We start from the raw sequence: 23,877 nt of genomic DNA, 5'->3' as shown, positions 1-23,877 counted from the left end.
CCCTGCACCTCTATGTGCAGATTCGGGCGCTACAGGTCCTACTACTGAGGGTTGATAGTCCCAGCAGAACTTCGGAGGTTTATCAGGTAGCTGCTTGGAGATTCGCAGCCCAGTACAACCTCCCTCTAGCTTATTTCTTTTCTGATTCAGTTATTTAGTAATGGAGTAGACTTTCAAACTGGTAGTATTGTTTTAGATGCTCATGACTGGTGACACCCCGATGTCGGGTTGTGTTGGCTTTTATTTCCGCAAATTATACTGTTAAATGCTTATGTTGGTATTTTATTTCTGATTAAAGACTTAGTAGTTATTATTTTAATTGCTTAAAGTGAATTGGAAGTGAGTCAGCTGGCCTTGTCTTCACAAGGGGCGCCATCACGACCGGGTTGGGTTTAGGGTCGTGACAAGTTGGTATCAGAACCTAGGTTACATATGTCTCACGAGTCATGAGCAGGTTTAGTAGATTCTCGCGGACCGGTACGGAGACGTTTGTATTTATCCTCGAGAGGCTGCAGAACCTTTAGGAAAAATTCCATATTCTTGAAATTCTTGTCGTGCGAATTTGTTGATCCAAGAATTAAACTTTTGTTATTCTATTCTATCATAGATGGTGAGGACACGCGCTATTGATTAGGATGGACGACCACCAGTACCACCAGCTGGAGCCACTCGAGGCCGAGGACGCGGTCGGGTTCGTGGTAGGGGCAGTGGTGTAGCGCACACAGCAGCTAGGGCAGCACCTGCAGATCCACCAGCCGCCCCAGTTCAGGATCAGGTCCCGGTTGTGGACGCTCCAGCAGCACCTGCTCAGGCACTAGCTGTACCCATTGTGATTCTTGGTCTTTAGGAGACTTTAGCCCAGATATTGACCGTATGTACGAGTCTTGCTCAGGAGGTCGCGGTTTCTACTGCCGCAACCACTTCTCAAGCAGGGGGAGGCTCTCAAACTCCCACCGCCCGCACACCCGATGCGGTGGTTCAGGGAGTGCAGACATCTGAGGCACATCCATCCCAGCCGGTTCCAACTGCTCAGGACTATGTAGTTCCTGCTATGCCAGAAGACGAGCAGCACAGGTTGGAGAGGTTTGGTAGACTTCAGCCTCTGACCTTCAGTGGTGCAGAGGGTGAGGATGCCCAAGGTTTCTTAGATAAGTGTCAGAGGATGTTTCGTATAGCAGGTATTCTGGAGATCAGCGGGGTTGGTTTCACTAATTATCTGTTTTCTGGAGCTTCCTTCACTTGGTGGGAGGCATTTGAGAGGCGTAGGCCTATTGGTGAAACACCTCTTACTTGGCAGCAGTTCTCCATTCTCTTTTTGGAGAAGTATGTGCCACAATCTCGCAAGGTACAACTGCGTAGGGAATTTGAGTGGTTGCATCAAGGAGAGATGGCTGTGATGCAGTACGAGATAAGGTTTTCTAAGTTAGCTAGTCATGCAATTTGGTTGGTTTCGACAGATAGAGAGAGGATTAGGAGGTTTGTTGAAGGCCTCACTTATCATCTTCGCATTCTTATGACCAGGGAGAGGGTGACTGGTTCTATGTTCGAGGAGGTTGTGGATATTGCCCGTGAGATTGAGTCTGTTCGTCGCCAAGAGCGAGAGGAGAGGGAGGCCAAGAGGCCTTGAGGATCTGGGAGTTATAGTGGTGCTCCATCGAGAGGTCAGTTTCAGCAAGGCAGAGGTCGTCCATTCAGGCATGCTCAGCCAGCTTGCCCAGGTTATCGTGGGGCATTGTCGGGTCATGGTTATCATAGTTCTCAGCAGGGCCAGTCATCACTTAGTAACCTTCCAGCTCAGAGTTCGTCCTATGCTCCATCAGTTCAGGACTCCTCTACTCCAGGTGCATCTGCTAGTCACTATGGTGCGAGGGGTTCCCTTCAGTCACCTTCTCCAGCACCTGGGAGTTGATATGAGTGCAGAGAGATGGGCCATATGTGGAGGCAATGCCCTCGTCATCTCGCGAATTCATCTCAACGGAGGGGTCAGTCATCGGCTTCAGCACCAGTTGCTTCATCACCACCCGCCCAGCCAGCTTGGGGTGGAGTTCAGTCCGCTAGGGGTCGCCATAGAGGGGGAGGCCGATCAGGTGGTGGTCAGGCCCGTTTCTATGCACTTCCAGCTAGACCCGATGCTATTGCTTCCGATGTTGTCATTACATGTATTGTTTCAGTCTACCACAGAGATGCGTCTGTATTATTTGATCCCGGTTCCACCTTTTCTTATGTGTCATCATACTTTGCTTATTATTTGGGTATGCCCCATGAGTCTCTGGTTTCTCCTGTTTATTTATCTACTCCGGTGGGTGATACTGTTATTGTAAATCATGTGCACCGGTCGTGTGTGGTGACTATTGGGGGTTTGGAGACCCGTGTAGATCTGTTATTATTGTGTATGGTGGATTTCGATGTCATTTTGGGCATGGATTGGTTATCTTCGTGTCGTGCTATTCTGGACTACCATGCCAAGATAGTCACATTGGCTATACCAGTTTTGCCACGGATCGAGAGGCGAGGCTTGACTAATTATGTTCCCAATAGGGTAATCTCCTTCTTGAAAATCCAGCATATAGTTGGGAAGGGATGTCTTTTGTATCTAGCCTTTGTGAGGGATGTCAAGCTAAGACTCCCAATATTGATTCTATTCCAATTGTGAGGGATTTTCTCGATGTGTTCCTTGTAGACCTTCCGGGCATGCCACCGGATAGGGACATTGATTTTGGTATTGACCTGGTGTCGGGCACTCAACCCTTTTCTATTTTGTCATACCATATGGCACCAGCAGAGTTGAAGGAGTTAAAGGAGTAGCTTCAGGAACTCCTTGATAAGGGGTTCATTCGGCCTAGTGTGTCACCTTGGGGTGCGCCGGTTGTATTTGTGTAGAAGAAGGATAGCACTATGAGAATGTGCATTGATTATAGGCAATTGAACAAGGTAACAGTTAAAAACAAGTAACCCTTGCCTCTCATTGATGATTTATTCGACCAGCTTCAGGGAGCAAAAGTGTTCTTCGAGATTGATCTCCATTCAGGCTATGACCAGTTGAAGATCAGGGACTTGGATATTCTCAAGACAGCTTTCAGGACCAGATATGGTCATTATGAGTTCTTGGTGATGTCTATTGGGCTGACTAATGCCCCAGCAGCATTCATGCATTTGATCAAGAGCGTGTTCCACCTTATCTTGACTCGTTTGTCATAGTCTTCATTGATGATATTCTGGTATATTCGCATCGTCAGGAGGAGAACGCAGAGCATTTGAGGGTTGTGTTGCAGAGATTGAGAGAGGAGAAGTTTTAAGCAAAGTTCTCCAAGTGTGAGTTTTGGCTCGGTTTAGTGGCATTCCTGGGACACGTGGTGTCCAGTGAGGGTATTCAGGTTGATCCAAAGAAGATATAGGCGGTCCAGAGTTGGCCCGGACCGTCCTCAGCCATAGAGATTCGCAGCTTTCTTGGTTTGGTGGGTTATTATAGCCAGTTTGTTTAGGGATTCTCATCTATCGCATCGCCCTTGACCAAGTTGACTCATAAGGGTGCTTCATTTGTATGGTCGGACGAATGTGAGGAGAGCTTTCAAAAGCTCAATACAGCTTTGACCACAGCTCCAGTGTTACTTTTGCCGTTAGCTTCATGTTCATATACCGTGTATTGTGATGCTTCGAGGGTCGGTATTGGTTGTGTATTGATGTAGGAGGGTAGAGTTATTACTTATGCTTCTTGTCAGTTGAAGCCCCATGAGAAGAACTACCCCGTTCATGATTTGGAGTTGGCTGCCACAATTCACGCGTTAAAGATTTGGAGGCATTACTTGTATGTTATATCTTATGAGGTGTTTACTGATCATCGCAGCCTCTAGCACTTGTTCAAACAGAAGCATCTCAACTTGAGGCAGCGGAGGTGGTTGGAGTTGCTTAAGGATTATGATATCACTATCTTGTACCATCCGGGGAAGGCCAATATGGTGGCCGAAGCTTTGAGCCAAAAGGCGGTGAGTATGGGGAGTCTGGCATATATTCCAGTTGGGGAGAGACCTCTTGCAGTTGATGTCCAGGCCTTGGCCAATCAGATCGTGAGTTTAGATATTACAGAGCCCAGACGGGTGTTGGCTTGTGTGGTTTCTCGGTCTTCCTTATATGATCGGATCAGGGAGCGCTAGTATGATGATCCTCATTTTCTAATCCTTAAGAACAGAGTTCAGCATGATGATGCCAGAAATGTGACCATCAGCAATGATGGGGTGTTAAGGATGCAGGGCCGGATTTATGTGCCCAATATAGATTGGCTTCGGGAGTTGATTCTGGAGGAGGGCCATAGATCGCAGTATTCCATTAATCCGGGTGTCGCAAAGATGTATCAGGATTTGAGGCAGCACTATTGGTGGAGAAGAATGAAGAAAGACATTGTGAAATTTGTGGCTCGGTGTCTCAATTGTCAGCAGGTGAAATACGAGCATCAGAGATCGGGTGGCTTGCTTCAGCGGATGGATATTCTAGAGTGGAATTGGGAGAGGATCACGATAGACTTTGTAGTTGGACTTCCACGGACTTTGAGGAAGTTCGATGCTATTTGGGTGATTGTGGATCGGCTAACCAAGTCCGCACACTTCATTCCTATATGTACTACCTATTCTTCAGAGCGGTTGGCAGAGATATATATTCGGAAGATTGTTTGGTTGCATGGTGTCCCAGTTTCCATCATTTCAGATAGGGGCACTCAGTTCACTTTGCAGTTTTAGAGTTCTGTACAGCGAGAGTTGGGCACTCAGATTGAGTTGAGCACAGCTTTTCACCCTCAGACGGACGGGAAGTCCGAGCTCACTATTCAGATATTGGAGGACATGTTGTATGCTTGTGTCATTGATTTCGGAGGGTCGTGGGATCGGTTTCTACCACTTGCAGAGTTTGCTTACAACAACAGCTACCGGTCAAGTATTCAGGTGGCTCCATATGAGGCTTTGTATGGGAGACGATGTAGATCTTCAGTTGGTTGGTTCGAGCCCGGTGAGGCGAGGCTATTCGGGATAGACTTGGTGCAGGATGGTTTAGACAAGGTGAAGGTGATTTAGGAGAGGCTTCATACAGCGCAGTAGAGACAAAAGAGGTATGCTAACAGGAAGGTTCGGGATGTGTCCTACATGGTTGGTGAGAAGGTTCTGTTGAAGGTTTCACCCATGAAGGGTGTTATGAGATTTGGGAAGAATGGCAAATTGAGTCCTAGGTTCATTGGGCCTTTCGAGTTGCTTAGGAGGATTAGGGAGGTGGCTTATGAGCTTACTTTTCCACCCACCTTGTCGAGTGTGCATCCGGTATTTCATGTTTCTATGCTTCGGAAGTATATTAGGGATCCGTCTCATATTCTAGATTTTAGCACGGTTCAGCTGGATGGTGACTTGACTTATGATGTCCAGCCAACAGCTATTTTGGAGCGTCAGGTTCGAACGTTGAGGTCAAAGGATATAGCTTCAGTGAAAGTGCAGTGGAGAGGTTGGCCCGTGGAGGAGGCTACTTGGGAAACCAAGAGAGAGATGTAGAGCAGATATCCTCACCTGTTTGAGGCTTTAGGTATGTTTCTTGACTCTTTCGAGGACGAACGTTTGTTTAAGTTGGGGAGGATGTGACGACCCAGCCAGTCATCTCATGAGTTACCGCTCCGTTTTCCCCATTTCTGCTTCTTTATGCTTTGTTTATCTGTGTTATATGGTATCGGGTTGGTTGGACCGAATCCGGAATAGTTTTGGTAAGGTTTGAGACACTTAGTCTCTAAAAGTAGTTTTAGAGTTAGAAAAGTCAACTGAGAGTTGACTTATTGGTAAATGACCTCGGAATGCCGATTTTATGGCTCGGATAGCTTCGTTAGGTAATTTGGGACTTAGAGAGTGTCCAGAATATTTTTGTGATATTCGGTGTAGAATTAGGCTTGAATTGGCGAAAGTTAGGTTTTGGCGATTTTCGGTCGGCAGTGAAAAATAGGTTATTGGGGTCGGAATGTAATTCTGATAGTTGGAACAGGTTCGTAATATCATTTTGGATATGTCTGCAAAATTTCAGGTCAATCGGAGTTGTTATGGATAGTCTCAGCGTCGTTGGTTGAATTTAGGAATTACAAATTTCATAGGCTTGAATTTAATGTGATTTTGGAGTTTTGATGTTGTTTTAGGTGTTTCGAAGGCTCGACTAAGTTCGAATGATGTTACGGGACATGTTGGTATATTTGTTGAAATTTTTGAGGGCCTCGGGTGGATCTCGAAAGGTTAACGGATCAATTTAGACTAGAAGAAAAGCTGCTGCATTTTTTCACAGCAACATAAATAGTAACTCGGGTGAACAGTAACTCTGGTGAACAGTAAAATGCATGAGCAGTATTTAAATAACCCTTCTGCTACATTAAACCCTTTTACACCATTTTTTAATGGGGAAAGAGCTTCGAGACGATATTGAAGAGAGGAAATCGTTGTTCTTCATTGAGGTAAGGACTTTGGACCCTAAAACTTGATTATTTGTGATTAAGGAACAAATGAACTCTGATTTCGAGTTCTTTATATGTACGGACTCGTGAGATGATGAAAAACATTTTGATATAAAGTTTTTCTAGTTCCGGGAAGTGGGCTCGGGGGTTGGGTTTTGACTGATTTTGGGTTTTATGCTTAAAATCGATATTTTTCAATTGAAATTCATTCGTTTAGCATAATTTGATGATAAAAATCTAAACTTGGTAGATTTGGAGCACTCGGAAGTTGGTTTGAGAGGTAAGCGTGTTGCAGAGTAGCTTTTCGGGCTAGTTCGAGGTGAGTAATGATTTTAAATGTTGTTTTGAGGGTATGAAAACTCGGATTATACAACGTTCGACTGTGTTGAGGTGATGCACACTCTAGATGACAAGCGTGGGGTCGTTCACCATTGGGGATTGTGACTTAGTCCATCCCGAATGACTATTTTTCTTTATATTTGGTAGCTAATTATTTGATATTATTATACTTTGGGCTAAATGCCATATTCGGGCTTCGTTCCAACTGTTTGAACCCTTAGGGGATCGTTAATGATATTTTCCTCACTGTTTGATTTCATACGTATGCTCAGTCATGCCAGATCTTTCAATGTTTTCAAAACTAATCTATGTTAATCTGTTTTAAAAACCTTAAATGATGTTTTAAAGATATTTTGGGTTGAGCTGCAAATTTTTACTATTTCCCAAAGGGCTTATGAGATTCTGACTGAGTAAGACCGAGGGCTTGTATTGTGTGGATACTTTTGGGTCAGGCTGCACGCCGCAGCAGTGATACACTAATTATGATAATGAGGCCGAGGGCCTGAGATTGTACGCCACAAGGCGGCTTGATATTGATATGAGTCTGAGAGCCTATTTATAATGCCACGAGATGGCTTGATATTGCGCTTGGGTCGTAAGGGGTCCCTCCAGAAGTCTGCATACCCCCAGTGAGCGCGGGTACCCATTGGGACATGAGATATAGCCTGAGGGGCTGGTATTGTCCTGTGATATTTCCCGAGGGGCTGATTTGATGTTATTGTGCCCGAGGGAAGTTCTTATGTGTTTACCATTTCTAGTAGCTTTTCCTATCTATTGTTGACTACTTAAAAAGGTGTTTTTATGAGATTTCATCATTAAATTGTGTTACTGATTTTGTTTTGCCTCTGATAGCTAAATGTTGTGTTTAACCTGATTTTATATCATTCAGTCTTCATTTATTCTTATTACTCACTGAGCTGGAAGTACTCACTTTACTCCCTGCTCCTCTATGTGCAGATTCGGGCGCTACAGGTCCTGCTACTGAGGGTTGATAGTCCCAGCAGATCTTCGGAGGTTTACTAGGTAGTTGCTTGGCGATTCGCAGCCCAGTGCAACCTCCCTCTATCTTATTTCTTTTCTGATTCAGTTATTTTGTAGTAGAGTAGACTTTCAAACTAGTAGTATTGTTTTAGATGCTCATGACTGGTGACACCCCGATGTCGGGTTGTGTTGGCTTTTATTTCCGCAAATTATATTGTTAAATGCTCATGTTGGGATTTTATTTCTGATTAAAGACTTAGTACTTATTATTTTAATTGCTTAAAGTGAACTGGAAGTGAGTCGGTTGGCCTTGTCTTCACGAGAGGCGCCATCATGACCGAGTTGGGTTTAGGGTCGTGACAAGTTGGTATCAGTTGGAGCCACTAGAGGTCGAGGAAGCGGTTGGGTTTGTGGTAGGGGCAGAGGAGCATCCCACACAGCAACTGGGGCAACACCTACAGATCCACCAGCCGCCCTAGTTTAGGATCAGGTCTCGGCTGTGGACGCTCCAGCAGCACCCGCTCAGGCACCAGCTATGCCCATTGTGATTCCGGGTCTTCAGGAGACTTTAGCCTAGATATTGACCATATGTATGAGTCTTGCTCTGGCGGTCGCAATTTCTACTGTCGCAGCCACTTCTCAGGCAAGGGGAGGCTCTCAGATTCCCATTGCTCGCACACCCGATCTGGTGGTTCAGGGAGTGCAGACACCGGAGGCACATCCAGCCAGCCGGTTGCAACTGCTCAGGATTATGTAGTTCCTGCTATGCCAAAGGATGAGCAACGCAGGTTGGATAGGTTTGGTAGACTTCAGCCTCCGACCTTCTGTGGTGCAGAGGGCGAGGATGCCCAAGGTTTCTTAGATAAGTGTCAGAGGATACTTCGTACAGCAGGTATTCTGGAGACCAGCGGGGTCGCTTTCACTACTTATCCGTTTTCTGGAGATGCCTTCACTTGGTGGGAGGCATTTGAGAGGTGTAGGCCTGTTGGTGCAGCACCTCTTACCTGGCAGCAGTTCTTCGTTCTCTTTTTGGAGAAGTATGTGCCGAAGTCTCGCAGGGAGCAGCTAAGTAGGGAGTTTGAGTGGTTGCGCTAGGGAGAGATGACTGTGACGCAGTACGAGATAAGGTTTTTTGAGTTAGCACGTCGTGCGATTTGGTTGGTCCTGACAGATAGAGAGAGGATTAGAAGGTTTGTTGATGGCCTCACTTATCAGCTTCGCATACTTATGACCAGGGAGAGGGTAACTGGTGCTACATTCGAGAAGGTTATGGATATTGCACGTGAGATTGAGTATGTTCGTCGCCAGGAGCGAGAGGAGAGGAAGCCAAGAGGCCTCGAGGATCTAGTGGTTATAGTGGTGCTCCATCGAGAGGTCAGTTTCAGCACGGCAGAGGCCGTCCATTCAAGCAGGCTCAGCTAGCTCGCCCAGGTTATCATGGGACGTCATCGGGGTATGGTTATCACAGTTCTCAGCAGGGCCAGTCATCACTTAGTTCCCTTCCAGCTCAGAGTTCATCCCTTGCTCTATCTGTTCAGGGCTCCTCTACGCCAGGTGCATCTGCTAGTCACTCTGGTGCGAGGGGTTCCCTTCAGTCCCCTTCTCCAGCACCTAAGAATTGTTGTGAATGCGGAGAGATGGGCCATATGTGGAGGCAATGCCCTCATCGTCTCGCGAATTCATCTCAACAGAGGGGTCAGTCATCGCCTTCCGTGCTAGTTTCTTCATCACCACCCGCCCTGCCAGCTAGGGGTAGAGGTCAGTCAGCTAGGGGTCGCCCTAGAGGAGAAGGTCGATCAGGCCCGTTTCTATACACTTCCAGCTAGACCTGATGCTATTGCTTCTGATGTTGTCATTACAGGTATTGTTTCAGTCTGCCACAGAGATGCCTCTATATTATTTGATCCCGGCTCCATCTTTTCTTATGTGTCATGATACTTATCTCATTATTTGGGTACTCCTTGTGTGTCTGGTTTCTCTTGTTCATGAATCTACCCCGGTGGGTGATACTGTTCTTATAGACCATGTGTACCGGTCATGTGTGGTGACTATTGGGGGTCTGGAGACCCATGTAGATCTGTTATTATTGTGTATGGTGGATTTGGATGTCATTTTGGGCATGGATTTTTTATCTCTATGTTGTGTTATTCTAGACTACCATGTCAAGACAATCACATTGGATATACCGAGTGTGCCACGGATCGAGTGGCGAGGCTTGACTGATTATGTCCCCAGTAGGGTAATCTCCTTCTTGAAGACCCAGCGTATGGTTGGGAAGGGATGTCTTTTGTATCTAGCCTTTGTGAGGGATGTCGGAGCTAAGACTTTCAGTATTGATTATGTTCCAGTTGTGAAGGATTTTCCCGATGTGTTCCCTGCAAACCTGCCGAGCATGCCACCGGACAGGGACATTGATTTTGGTATTGACCTGGTGCCGGGCACTTAGTCCATTTCTATTCTGTCGTACCGTATGGAACCAGCGGAGGTGAAAGAGTTAAAGGAGCAGCTTCAGGAACTCCTTGATAAGGGGTTCATTCGGCCTAGTGTGTCGCCTTGGGGCACACCGGTTCTATTTGTGAAGAAGAAGGATGGCACTATGAGAATGTGCATTGATTATATGCAATTGAACAAGGTAACAGTTAAAAACAAGTACTCTTTTCCTTGCATTGATGATTTATTCGACTAGCTCCAGGTAGCGAGAGTGTTCTCCAAGATTCATCTCCGTTCATGCTATCACTAGTTGAAGATCAAGGACTCGAATAATCTCAAGACAGCTTTCAGGACCAGATATGGTCACTATAAGTTCTTGGTGATGTCTTTTGGGCTGACTATGCCCCAGCATCGTTTATGCATTTGATGAACAGCGTGTTTTAGCCTTATCTTGACTCATTTGTCATAGACTTTATTGATGATATTCTGGTATATTCGCGTAGTCAGGAGGATCACGTGGAGCATTTGAGGGTTGTGTTGAGGAGATTGAGGGAGAAGAAACTTTATGCAAAGTTCTCCTAGTGTGAGTTTTAGCTCGGTTCAATGGCATTCCTGGGACACGTGGTGTCCAGTGAGGGTATCCAGGTTGATCCAAAGAAGATAGAGGCGGTTCAGAGTTGGCCAAGACCGTCCTCATCCACAGAGATAAGTAGCTTTCTTGGTTAGGCGGGTTATTATCGCCAGTTTGTTTAGGGATTCTTATCTATCGCATCGCCCTTGACCAAGTTGACTCAGAAGGGTGCTTCATTTGTATGGTCGGACGAGTGTGAGGAGAGCTTTCAGAAGCTCAAGACTGCTTTGACTACAACTTCAGTGTTAGTTTTGTCGTCAGCTTCAGGTTCATATACCGTGTATTGTGATGCTTCGAGGGTCGATATTGGTTATGTATTGATATAGGAGGGTAGATTTATTGCTTATGATTTTCATCAGTTGAAGCCCCATAAGAAGAACTACCCCGTTCATGATTTGGAGTTGGCTGCCACAGTTCACGCGTTAAAGATTTGGAGGCATTACTTGTATGGTATGTCTTGTGAGGTGTTTACTGATCATCGCAGCATCCAGCACTTGTTCAAATAGAAGTATCTCAATTTTTGGCAGCGGAGGTAGTTGGAGTTGCTTAAGGATTATGATATCACTATATTGTACCATTCAGGGAAGGCCAATGTGGTGAACGACGCTCTGTGCCGAAAGGCGGTGAGTGTGGGGAGTCTGGCATATATTCCAGTTGGGGAGAGACCTCTTGTAGTTGATGTTCAGGCCTTGGCCAATCAGTTCGTGAGGTTGGATATTTCGGAGCCCAGTCGGGTGTTGGCTTTTGTGGTTTCTCGGTCTTCCTTATATGATCGAATCAGGGAGCACCAATATGATGATCCTCATTTGCTTGCCCTTAAGAACAGAGTTCAGCATGATGATGCCAAAGATGTGACCATTGGCGATGATGGGGTGTTGAGGATGTAGGGCCAGATTTGTGTGCCCAATGTAGATAGGCTTCGGGAGTTGATTCTAGAAGAGTCCCATAGCTCGCGGTATTCCATTCATCTGGGTGCCGCGAAGATGTATCAGGATTTAAGGCAGCACTATTGGTGGAGAAGAATGAAGAAAGACATTGTGAAATTTGTAGCTCGGTGTCTCAATTGTCAGCAGGTGAAATACGAGCATCAGAGACCAGGTGGCTTGCTTCAGCGGATGGATATTCCAGGGTGGAAGTGGGAGAGGATCAATATGGACTTTATAGTTAGACTTCCACGGACTTTGAGGAAGTTCGATGCTATTTGGGTTATTGTAGATCAGCTGACCAAGTCCGCGTACTTCATTCCAATGTGTACTACCTATTCTTTAGAGCGGTTGGCAGAGATCTATTTCGGGAGATTGTTCGGTTGCATGGTGTCCCAGTTTCCATCATTTCAGATAGGGGCACTCAGTTCACTTCACAGTTTTGAAGATCTGTGCAGCGAGAGTTTGGCACTCATGTTGAGTTGAGCATAGATTTTCACCCTTAGATGGACGGACAGTCCGAGTGCACTATTTAGATATTGGAGGACATGTTGCATGCTTGTGTCATTAATTTCGGAGGGTCATGGGATCAGTTTATACCGCTTACAAAGTTTGCTTACAACAACAGCTACTAGTCGAGTATTCAGATAGCTCTATATGAGTCTTTGCATGGGAGACGGTGTAGATCTCCAGTTGGTTGGTTCGAGCCCGGTGAGGCTAGGCTATTGGGGAAAGACTTGGTGCAGGATGTTTTAGACAAGGTGAAGGTGATTCAGGAGAGGCTTCGTACAGTGCAGTCGAGACAAAAGAGTTATGCTGACAGAAAGGTTCGGAATGTGTCCTACATGGTTGGTGAGAAGGTTCTGTTGAAGGTTTCACCCATGAAGGGTGTTATGAGATTAGGGAAGAAGGGTAAATGGATTCCTCGATTCATTGGGCCTTTCGAAGTGCTTAGGAGGACTGGGGAGGTGTCTTATGAGCTTTCTTTGCCACCCAGCTTGTCGAGTGTGCATCCGGTATTTCACGTTTCTATGCTCCGGAAGTATATTAGGGATCCGTCTCATATTCTAGATTTTAGCACGGTTCAGCTGGATGGTGACTTGACTTATGATGTCCAGCCAACAGCTATTTTGGAGCGTCAGGTTCGAACGTTGAGGTCAAAGGATATAGCTTCAGTGAAAGTGCAGTGGAGAGGTTGGCCCGTGGAGGAGGCTACTTGGGAAACCAAAAGAGAGATGCAGAGCAGATATCCTCACCTGTTTGAGGCTTTAGGTATGTTTCTTGACTCTTTCGAGGACGAACGTTTGTTTAAGTTGGGGAGGATGTGACGACTCGGACAGTCGTCTCATGAGTTACCGCTCCGTTTTTCCCCATTTTTGCTTCTTTATGCTTTGTTTATCCGTGTTATGTGGTATCTGGTTGGTCAGATCGATTCTGGAATGGTTTTGGTAAGGTTTGAGACACTTAGTCACTAAAAGTAGCTTTAGAGTTAGAAACGTCAGCCGAGAGTTGAGTTATTGGTAAACGACCTCGGAATGCCGATTTTATGGTTCTTATAGCTTCGTTAGGTGATTTGGGACTTAGGAATGTATCCGGAATATTTTTGTGATGTCCGGTGTTGAATTAGGCTTGAATTGGCGAAAGTTAGTTTTTGGCGATTTTCGGTCGGTAGTGGATAATAGGCTATCGGGGTTAGAATAGAATTCCGATTGTTGGAATAGGTTCATAATGTCATTTCGGATATGTCTGCAAAATTTCAGGTCAATCGGAGTTGTTTTGTATAGTTTCGACATCGTTGGTGGAATTTAGGAATTTTAAAGTTCATAGGCTTGAATTTGATGTGATTTTGGTGTTTTGAAGGCTCGACTAAGTTCGAATGATGTTATGGGACGTGTTGATATATTTGTTTAGATTTACGAGGGCCTCGGGTGGATCTCGAAAGGTTAATGGATCAATTTAGACTAGAAGAAAAGTTGCTGCATTTTTTCATAGTAGCATGAACAGTAACTCGGGTGAACAGTAACTCAGGTGAATAGTACTCGGGTGAACAGTAAAACGCGTGAGCAGTATTTAAATAAACTCTCCACGACCATTAAACCTTTTTACACCATTTTTGAACGGGGAAAGAGCTTTGAGGCGATTTTAAAGAGAGGAAATCATTGTTCTTCATTGAGGTAAGGACTTTGGACCCTAAAACTCTATTATTTGTGATTAAGGAACAAAATATCAGTGTTTAATTCATGAAAATAAGTAGAAAAGGGTGGAGTTAGGGCTTGAGATTATGAGACCTTCTAGGGATGATTTGAGGGGTCAAACGAACTCCGATTTTCGAGTTCTTTATATGTATGGACTTGTAAGATGAAGAAGAACATTTTGGTATAAAGCTTGTCCAGTTCTGGGATGCGGGCCTGGGGGGTCAGGTTTTGACTGATTTTGGGTTTTGTGCTTAAAATCGATATTTTTCAATTGGAATTCATTCGTTTAGCATAACTTGATGATAAAAATCTGAACTTGGTAGATTTGGAGCACTCGGAAGTTGGTTCGAGAGGCAAGCGTGTTGCAGAGTAGCTTTTCGGGCTAGTTCGAGGTGAGTAATGATTTTAAATGTTGTTCTGAGGGTATGAAACCCCAGATTAGGCTCTCAGATTCCCGTTGCTCGCACACCCGATCTGGTGGTTCAGGGAGTGCAGACACCGGAGGCACATCCAGCCAGCCGGTTGCAACTGCTCAGGATTATGTAGTTCTTGCTATGCCAAAGGATGAGCAACGCAGGTTGGATAGGTTTGGTAGACTTCAGCCTCCGACCTTCTGTGGTGCAGAGGGCGAGGATGCCCAAGGTTTCTTAGATAAGTGTCAGAGGATACTTCGTACAGCAGGTATTCTGGAGACCAGCGGGGTCGCTTTCACTACTTATCCGTTTTCTGGAGATGCCTTCACTTGGTGGGAGGCATTTGAGAGGTGTAGGCCTGTTGGTGCAGCACCTCTTACCTGGCAGCAGTTCTTCGTTCTCTTTTTGGAGAAGTATGTGCCGAAGTCTCGCAGGGAGCAGCTAAGTAGGGAGTTTGAGTGGTTGCGCTAGGGAGAGATGACTGTGACGCAGTACGAGATAAGGTTTTTTGAGTTAGCACGTCGTACGATTTGGTTGGTCCTGACAGATAGAGAGAGGATTAGAAGGTTTGTTGATGGCCTCACTTATCAGCTTCGCATACTTATGACCAGGGAGAGGGTAATTGGTGCTACATTCGAGAAGGTTATGGATATTGCACGTGAGATTGAGTATGTTCGTCGCCAGGAGCGAGAGGAGAGGAAGCCAAGAGGCCTCGAGGATCTAGTGGTTATAGTGGTGCTCCATCGAGAGGTCAGTTTCAGCACGGCAGAGGTCGTCCATTCAAGCAGGCTCAGCTAGCTCGCCCAGGTTATCATGGGACGTCATCGGGGTATGGTTATCACAGTTCTCAGCTGGGCCAGTCATCACTTAGTTCCCTTCCAGCTCAGAGTTCATCCCTTGCTCTATCTGTTCAGGGCTCCTCTACGCCAGGTGCATCTGCTAGTCACTCTGGTGCGAGGGGTTCCCTTCAGTCCCCTTCTCCAGCACCTAAGAATTGTTGTGAATGCGGAGAGATGGGCCATATGTGGAGGCAATGCCCTCATCGTCTCGCGAATTCATCTCAACAGAGGGGTCAGTCATCGCCTTCCGTGCTAGTTTCTTCATCACCACCCGCCCTGCCAGCTAGGGGTAGAGGTCAGTCAGCTAGGGGTCGCCCTAGAGGAGAAGGTCGATCAGGCCCGTTTCTATACACTTCCAGCTAGACCTGATGCTATTGCTTCTGATGTTGTCATTACAGGTATTGTTTCAGTCTGCCACAGAGATGCCTCTATATTATTTGATCCCGGCTCCATCTTTTCTTATGTGTCATGATACTTTCCTCATTATTTGGGTACTCCTTGTGTGTCTGGTTTCTCTTGTTCATGAATCTACCCCGGTGGGTGATACTGTTCTTATAGACCATGTGTACCGGTCATGTGTGGTGACTATTGGGGGTCTGGAGACCCATGTAGATCTGTTATTATTGTGTATGGTGGATTTGGATGTCATTTTGGGCATGGATTTTTTATCTCTATGTTGTGTTATTCTAGACTACCATGTCAAGACAATCACATTGGATATACCGAGTGTGCCACGGATCGAGTGGCGAGGCTTGACTGATTATGTTCCCAGTAGGGTAATCTCCTTCTTGAAGACCCAGCGTATGGTTGGGAAGGGATGTCTTTTGTATCTAGCCTTTGTGAGGGATGTCGGAGCTAAGACTTTCAGTATTGATTATGTTCCAGTTGTGAAGGATTTTCCCGATGTGTTCCCTGCAAACCTGCCGAGCATGCCACCGGACAGGGACATTGATTTTGGTATTGACCTGGTGCCGGGCACTTAGTCCATTTCTATTCTGTCGTACCGTATGGAACCAGCGGAGGTGAAAGAGTTAAAGGAGCAGCTTCAGGAACTCCTTGATAAGGGGTTCATTCGGCCTAGTGTGTCGCCTTGGGGCACACCGGTTCTATTTGTGAAGAAGAAGGATGGCACTATGAGAATGTGCATTGATTATATGCAATTGAACAAGGTAACAGTTAAAAACAAGTACTCTTTTCCTTGCATTGATGATTTATTCGACTAGCTCCAGGTAGCGAGAGTGTTCTCCAAGATTCATCTCCGTTCATGCTATCACTAGTTGAAGATCAAGGACTCGAATAATCTCAAGACAGCTTTCAGGACCAGATATGGTCACTATAAGTTCTTGGTGATGTCTTTTGGGCTGACTATGCCCCAGCATCGTTTATGCATTTGATGAACAGCGTGTTTTAGCCTTATCTTGACTCATTTGTCATAGACTTTATTGATAATATTCTGGTATATTCGCGTAGTCAGGAGGATCACGTGGAGCATTTGAGGGTTGTGTTGAGGAGATTGAGGGAGAAGAAACTTTATGCAAAGTTCTCCTAGTGTGAGTTTTAGCTCGGTTCAATGGCATTCCTGGGACACGTGGTGTCCAGTGAGGGTATCCAGGTTGATCCAAAGAAGATAGAGGCGGTTCAGAGTTGGCCAAGACCGTCCTCATCCACAGAGATAAGTAGCTTTCTTGGTTAGGCGGGTTATTATCGCCAGTTTGTTTAGGGATTCTTATCTATCGCATCGCCCTTGACCAAGTTGACTCAGAAGGGTGCTTCATTTGTATGGTCGGACGAGTGTGAGGAGAGCTTTCAGAAGCTCAAGACTGCTTTGACTACAACTTCAGTGTTAGTTTTGTCGTCAGCTTCAGGTTCATATACCGTGTATTGTGATGCTTCGAGGGTCGATATTGGTTATGTATTGATATAGGAGGGTAGATTTATTGCTTATGATTTTCATCAGTTGAAGCCCCATAAGAAGAACTACCCCGTTCATGATTTGGAGTTGGCTGCCACAGTTCACGCGTTAAAGATTTGGAGGCATTACTTGTATGGTATGTCTTGTGAGGTGTTTACTGATCATCGCAGCATCCAGCACTTGTTCAAATAGAAGTATCTCAATTTTTGGCAGCGGAGGTAGTTGGAGTTGCTTAAGGATTATGATATCACTATATTGTACCATTCAGGGAAGGCCAATGTGGTGAACGACGCTCTGTGCCGAAAGGCGGTGAGTGTGGGGAGTCTGGCATATATTCCAGTTGGGGAGAGACCTCTTGTAGTTGATGTTCAGGCCTTGGCCAATCAGTTCGTGAGGTTGGATATTTCGGAGCCCAGTCGGGTGTTGGCTTTTGTGGTTTCTCGGTCTTCCTTATATGATCGAATCAGGGAGCACCAATATGATGATCCTCATTTGCTTGCCCTTAAGAACAGAGTTCAGCATGATGATGCCAAAGATGTGACCATTGGCGATGATGGGGTGTTGAGGATGTAGGGCCAGATTTGTGTGCCCAATGTAGATAGGCTTCGGGAGTTGATTCTAGAAGAGTCCCATAGCTCGCGGTATTCCATTCATCCGGGTGCCGCGAAGATGTATCAGGATTTAAGGCAGCACTATTGGTGGAGAAGAATGAAGAAAGACATTGTGAAATTTGTAGCTCGGTGTCTCAATTGTCAGCAGGTGAAATACGAGCATCAGAGACCAGGTGGCTTGCTTCAGCGGATGGATATTCCAGGGTGGAAGTGGGAGAGGATCAATATGGACTTTATAGTTAGACTTCCACGGACTTTGAGGAAGTTCGATGCTATTTGGGTTATTGTAGATCAGCTGACCAAGTCCGCGTACTTCATTCCAATGTGTACTACCTATTCTTTAGAGCGGTTGGCAGAGATCTATTTCGGGAGATTGTTCGGTTGCATGGTGTCCCAGTTTCCATCATTTCAGATAGGGGCACTCAGTTCACTTCACAGTTTTGAAGATCTGTGCAGCGAGAGTTTGGCACTCATGTTGAGTTGAGCATAGATTTTCACCCTTAGATGGACGGACAGTCCGAGTGCACTATTTAGATATTGGAGGACATGTTGCATGCTTGTGTCATTAATTTCGGAGGGTCATGGGATCAGTTTATACCGCTTACAAAGTTTGCTTACAACAACAGCTACTAGTCGAGTATTCAGATAGCTCTATATGAGTCTTTGCATGGGAGACGGTGTAGATCTCCAGTTGGTTGGTTCGAGCCCGGTGAGGCTAGGCTATTGGGGAAAGACTTGGTGCAGGATGTTTTAGACAAGGTGAAGGTGATTCAGGAGAGGCTTCGTACAGTGCAGTCGAGACAAAAGAGTTATGCTGACAGAAAGGTTCGGAATGTGTCCTACATGGTTGGTGAGAAGGTTCTGTTGAAGGTTTCACCCATGAAGGGTGTTATGAGATTAGGGAAGAAGGGTAAATGGATTCCTCGATTCATTGGGCCTTTCGAAGTGCTTAGGAGGACTGGGGAGGTGTCTTATGAGCTTTCTTTGCCACCCAGCTTGTCGAGTGTGCATCCGGTATTTCACGTTTCTATGCTCCGGAAGTATATTAGGGATCCGTCTCATATTCTAGATTTTAGCACGGTTCAGCTGGATGGTGACTTGACTTATGATGTCCAGCCAACAGCTATTTTGGAGCGTCAGGTTCGAACGTTGAGGTCAAAGGATATAGCTTCAGTGAAAGTGCAGTGGAGAGGTTGGCCCGTGGAGGAGGCTACTTGGGAAACCAAAAGAGAGATGCAGAGCAGATATCCTCACCTGTTTGAGGCTTTAGGTATGTTTCTTGACTCTTTCGAGGACGAACGTTTGTTTAAGTTGGGGAGGATGTGACGACCCGGACAGTCGTCTCATGAGTTACCGCTCCGTTTTTTCCCATTTTTGCTTCTTTATGCTTTGTTTATCCGTGTTATGTGGTATCTGGTTGGTCAGATCGATTCTGGAATGGTTTTGGTAAGGTTTGAGACACTTAGTCACTAAAAGTAGCTTTAGAGTTAGAAAAGTCAGCCGAGAGTTGAGTTATTGGTAAACGACCTCGGAATGCCGATTTTATGGTTCTTATAGCTTCGTTAGGTGATTTGGGACTTAGGAATGTATCCGGAATATTTTTGTGATGTCCGGTGTAGAATTAGGCTTGAATTGGCGAAAGTTAGTTTTTGGCGATTTTCGGTCGGTAGTGGATAATAGGCTATCGGGGTTAGAATAGAATTCCGATTGTTGGAATAGGTTCATAATGTCATTTCGGATATGTCTGCAAAATTTCAGGTCAATCGGAGTTGTTTTGTATAGTTTCGACATCGTTGGTGGAATTTAGGAATTTTAAAGTTCATAGGCTTGAATTTGATGTGATTTTGGTGTTTTGAAGGCTCGACTAAGTTCGAATGATGTTATGGGACGTGTTGATATATTTGTTTAGATTTACGAGGGCCTCGGGTGGATCTCGAAAGGTTAATGGATCAATTTAGACTAGAAGAAAAGTTGCTGCATTTTTTCATAGTAGCATGAACAGTAACTCGGGTGAACAGTAACTCAGGTGAATAGTACTCGGGTGAACAGTAAAACGCGTGAGCAGTATTTAAATAAACTCTCCGCGACCATTAAACCTTTTTACACCATTTTTGAACGGGGAAAGAGCTTTGAGGCGATTTTAAAGAGAGGAAATCATTGTTCTTCATTGAGGTAAGGACTTTGGACCCTAAAACTCTATTATTTGTGATTAAGGAACAAAATATCAGTGTTTAATTCATGAAAATAAGTAGAAAAGGGTGGAGTTAGGGCTTGAGATTATGAGACCTTCTAGGGATGATTTGAGGGGTCAAACGAACTCCGATTTTCGAGTTCTTTATATGTATGGACTTGTAAGATGAAGAAGAACATTTTGGTATAAAGCTTGTCCAGTTCTGGGATGCGGGCCTGGGGGGTCAGGTTTTGACTGATTTTGGGTTTTGTGCTTAAAATCGATATTTTTCAATTGGAATTCATTCGTTTAGCATAACTTGATGATAAAAATCTGAACTTGGTAGATTTGGAGCACTCGGAAGTTGGTTCGAGAGGCAAGCGTGTTGCAGAGTAGCTTTTCGGGCTAGTTCGAGGTGAGTAATGATTTTAAATGTTGTTCTGAGGGTATGAAACCCCAGATTATACAGCGTTCAGTTGTGTTGAGGTGACACACATGCTAGATGACGAGCATGGGGTCGTGCACCATTGGGGATTGTGACTTAGTCCATCCCGAGTGACTATTTTTCTTTATATTTGGTAGCTAATTGTTTGATATTATTATACTTTGGGCTAAATGCCATATTTGGGCTTCGTGCCAATTGTTTGAACCCTTAGGGGATCGTTAATGATATTTTCCTCACTGTTTGATTTCATACTTGTACTCAGTCATGCCAGATCTTTCAATGTTTTCAAAACTCAGCTATGTTAATCTGTTTTAGAAACCTTAAATGATGTTTTAAAGATATTTTGAGTTGAGCTGCATATTTTTACTATTGCCCGAAGGGCTTATGAGATTCTGACTTAGTAAGGCCGAGGGCCTGTATTGTGAGGATACTTTTGGGCCGAGATGCACGCCGCAGCAGTGATACACTAATTATGATAATGAGGCCGAGGGCCTGAGATTTTACGCCACGAGGTGGCTTGATATTGATATGAGGCCGAGAGCCTATTTATGATGCCACGAGATGGCTTGATATTGCGATTGGGCCGTAAGGGGCCCCTCCAGAGTCTGCACACCCCCAGTGAGCGCGGGTACCCATTGTGACATGAGATATAGCCCGAGGGGCTGGTATTGTTCTATGATATTTCCCGAGGGGCTGATTTGATGTTACTGTGCCCGAGGGGCTGATTTGATGTTACTGTGCCCGAGGGGCAGCTCTTATGTGTTTACCATTCCTAGTTGTTTTTCCTATCTATTGTTGACTGCTTAAAAAGGTGTTTTTATGAGATTTCATCGTTAAATTATGTTACTGATTTTGTTATGCCTCTTATAGCTAAATGTTGTATTTAACGTGATTTTATATCGTTTAGTCTTCATTTATTCTTATTACTCATTGAGTTGGAAGTACTCACTTTACTCCCTGCAACTTTGTGTGCAGATTCGGGTGCTACAGGTCCTGTTACTGAGGGTTGACAGTCCCAACAGATCTTCAGAGGTTTACTAGGTAGCTTCTTGGTGATTCGTAATCCAGTGCAACCTCCCTCTATCTTATTTCTTTTCTGATTCAGTTATTTAGTAGTGGAGTAGACTTTCAGACTGGTAGTATTGTTTTAGATGCTCATGACTAGTGATACCCCGATGTCGGGCTGTGTTGGCTCTTATTTCCGCAAATTATACTGTTAAATGCTTATTTTGGGATTTTATTTCTAATTAAAGACTTAGTAGTTATTATTTTAATTGCTTAAAGTGAATCGGAAGTGAGTCGGCTGGCCTTGTCTTCACGAAAGGTGCGATCACGACCGGGTTGGGTTTAGGGTCGTGACACTGATATCTCATAATTCTCTTAAACTATATTTGTTAGCTTCCATTGGGCATAACCGAGATGGGTGTGGCAAATTGTACATACCTATATTACTGTTGAAAGTAAACTCAGAGTACTTGTATTTATTTGCCTGAATTGAAAATATTGATAATCTTTACTAACAGGGTACCTCGTATCCTCCTTCACCTTGCTTCAATTACAAGTTGAAACTTAAACTTTTACCTTATGATGCTCCCATGGCCTTCTATTCACAGGGTGTATTTGATATTCCCATCTTAGGGTCTTAAGCTGGATATTTGCACATTTGGTATGCATGATTTGATAGGACTTAAAACAGGGCCACGTCGTCAAGAACTCTCTCTCTCTCTCTCTCTCTATTAGTGTCCTTACTTGTTGCTATATTTGTCCCTCTGGATAGCTGTAACTTTTTTTAATTGAATGCATCTCTATATCATTAGCAAACATAGGTCTTGGCTCGAACTCTTATGACTCAGCTCTATAGCACGATTTGGATTTGAAAGAAGGGTAACATACTCCTAAATGCCTTGTAGCTTCTTGTTTATCTAATGTGGTGCACAACACATCAATAAACAAGGCTCTACTAGAGAGAGCTTGTAGATTCCCTAGGATAGAACTGCTCTAATACCAAGTTTGTCACGCCCCAAACCTAAAGAGGCGTGGCCGTCACCCGGTGCCATACTCGGCCCGAGCGTATCATTCTGTAACTGTGAACTCTAGAAGGGTAACCCTCAACTTAGGCCGATGAGACAATATTCTGAATCATTTGAAAATAACGTCTACAACTAGCAATACCAAACTAAACTTCTAAATAGGGCTAATAAAGCCACAATACTGATATAAAAAATGTACAAGACTTGTCTACAAACCTTTAGGGATAACTGAACTGTATCATGGTCGGGACAGGGCCTCGATGTCACAACCCTAACCGATGGGCCACGACGAGTGCTCAAGTCCTTCCCGTTGAACACCCCTGAGCATGTGTCTAAGATATAAACATGATTAACATCTGCTGAATTACGAGAATAACATACATGAGGGAAACTTGCCCAAAACGCATATGTACATAAACGTGCGGAATACGTAGGGCAAGCTGACAAGGCTGCTATAGACAACTATATATATCAAAAACTGGAAGCCGATAAGGCCACATACTATCCAACTATACATATTGTCTACAGACCTCTAATAGAATATACAACTATACAAGGATGGGACTGGGCCCCGTCATACCCATATATGTATACAAGCATATCGTGCCAAAATCGAAAGCAGCTCCGGATCAAGTGGAGCACGCCAACTCTCATTGATCAAAGATCCTAAAAAGGGGTACTATCAGCTTGTCTACTTGTACCTGCGAGCATAAAATGTAGACCCAGGGAAGTAGGGCATCAGTACGAATAATGTACTGAGTATGTAAGGCATAGAAATCAGTACATAGCAGACATAGATGAAACATAGAATAAAGAATTCTGACTATATGTCTAAATCACTTTGTAAATACTAAAACATATATAATATCATGCATGTACATATAAATGTCGTGTCATGCACATGTATAGGTGTACATAATATGATCAAGCCTCTGAGGGCATTCCATCATATTATCTCAGCCACTGTGGGCAAAAATGATCAACGTATACTAGCTGATCAAGTGGTGGTGCTTATAACGTTGTAACCTTTATACATATATACGCGTATATAATATCATCTGGTCATGGGTTAATGTACATGTATAAATTAATACAATGCATGAGAAGTATGTCAATAAAAAGTTCTCAGAACATCATAAGACCATTATGCCTGTAATTAATATCATGAAGTAAACTTTTATCAAAAATGTATTTTTTGAGACCCATGAACATCGATAGAAATGATAAGACATATGAGAATCAAAAATATAGGAACCTATAGTATTTCTATGAATAGAGTCATTTATGGAAGTTGTGCATTTGCTCATTTTGTTTGTATCGTATGGACCATGCCAAAAAGAATGAAGGGATAGCCTTAACATACTTAAACCGATTCTCTTAGAATTTGGTATGGAATTGTTTTGCTTTCTTACTTACTCACGATCATCCCACTCTACTTACACAAGATATTCCATTTGATTTGTACGGCACGCATGAATTTATATTGAAGAAACTTGAA

General features: G+C 44.4%; 2 protein-coding genes across 2 annotated transcripts; both read left to right on the top strand.

The window, feature by feature from the left end:
- Positions 1 to 5,129: 5,129 nt before the first annotated feature.
- On the top strand, positions 5,130 to 5,525 carry LOC138879195 (uncharacterized). Its single transcript, XM_070158789.1, has one exon. It carries the CDS (start codon positions 5,130 to 5,132, stop codon positions 5,523 to 5,525), a length of 396 nt encoding a protein of 131 aa, XP_070014890.1.
- Positions 5,526 to 18,613: 13,088 nt separating this feature from the next.
- Positions 18,614 to 21,359, top strand: LOC138879194 (uncharacterized). The gene is made up of 2 exons (XM_070158788.1): positions 18,614 to 19,004; positions 21,325 to 21,359. Exons 1-2 carry the CDS (start codon positions 18,614 to 18,616, stop codon positions 21,357 to 21,359), a joined length of 426 nt encoding a protein of 141 aa, XP_070014889.1.
- Positions 21,360 to 23,877: the final 2,518 nt, after the last annotated feature.

This window comes from Nicotiana sylvestris, chromosome 10, assembly GCF_000393655.2.
Source record: "Nicotiana sylvestris chromosome 10, ASM39365v2, whole genome shotgun sequence".
NCBI classification, from domain to species: Eukaryota; Viridiplantae; Streptophyta; class Magnoliopsida; order Solanales; family Solanaceae; genus Nicotiana; species Nicotiana sylvestris.
The sequence above is the reverse complement of the archived record's forward strand: the minus strand, read 5'-3'. Positions and strand labels throughout refer to the sequence as shown.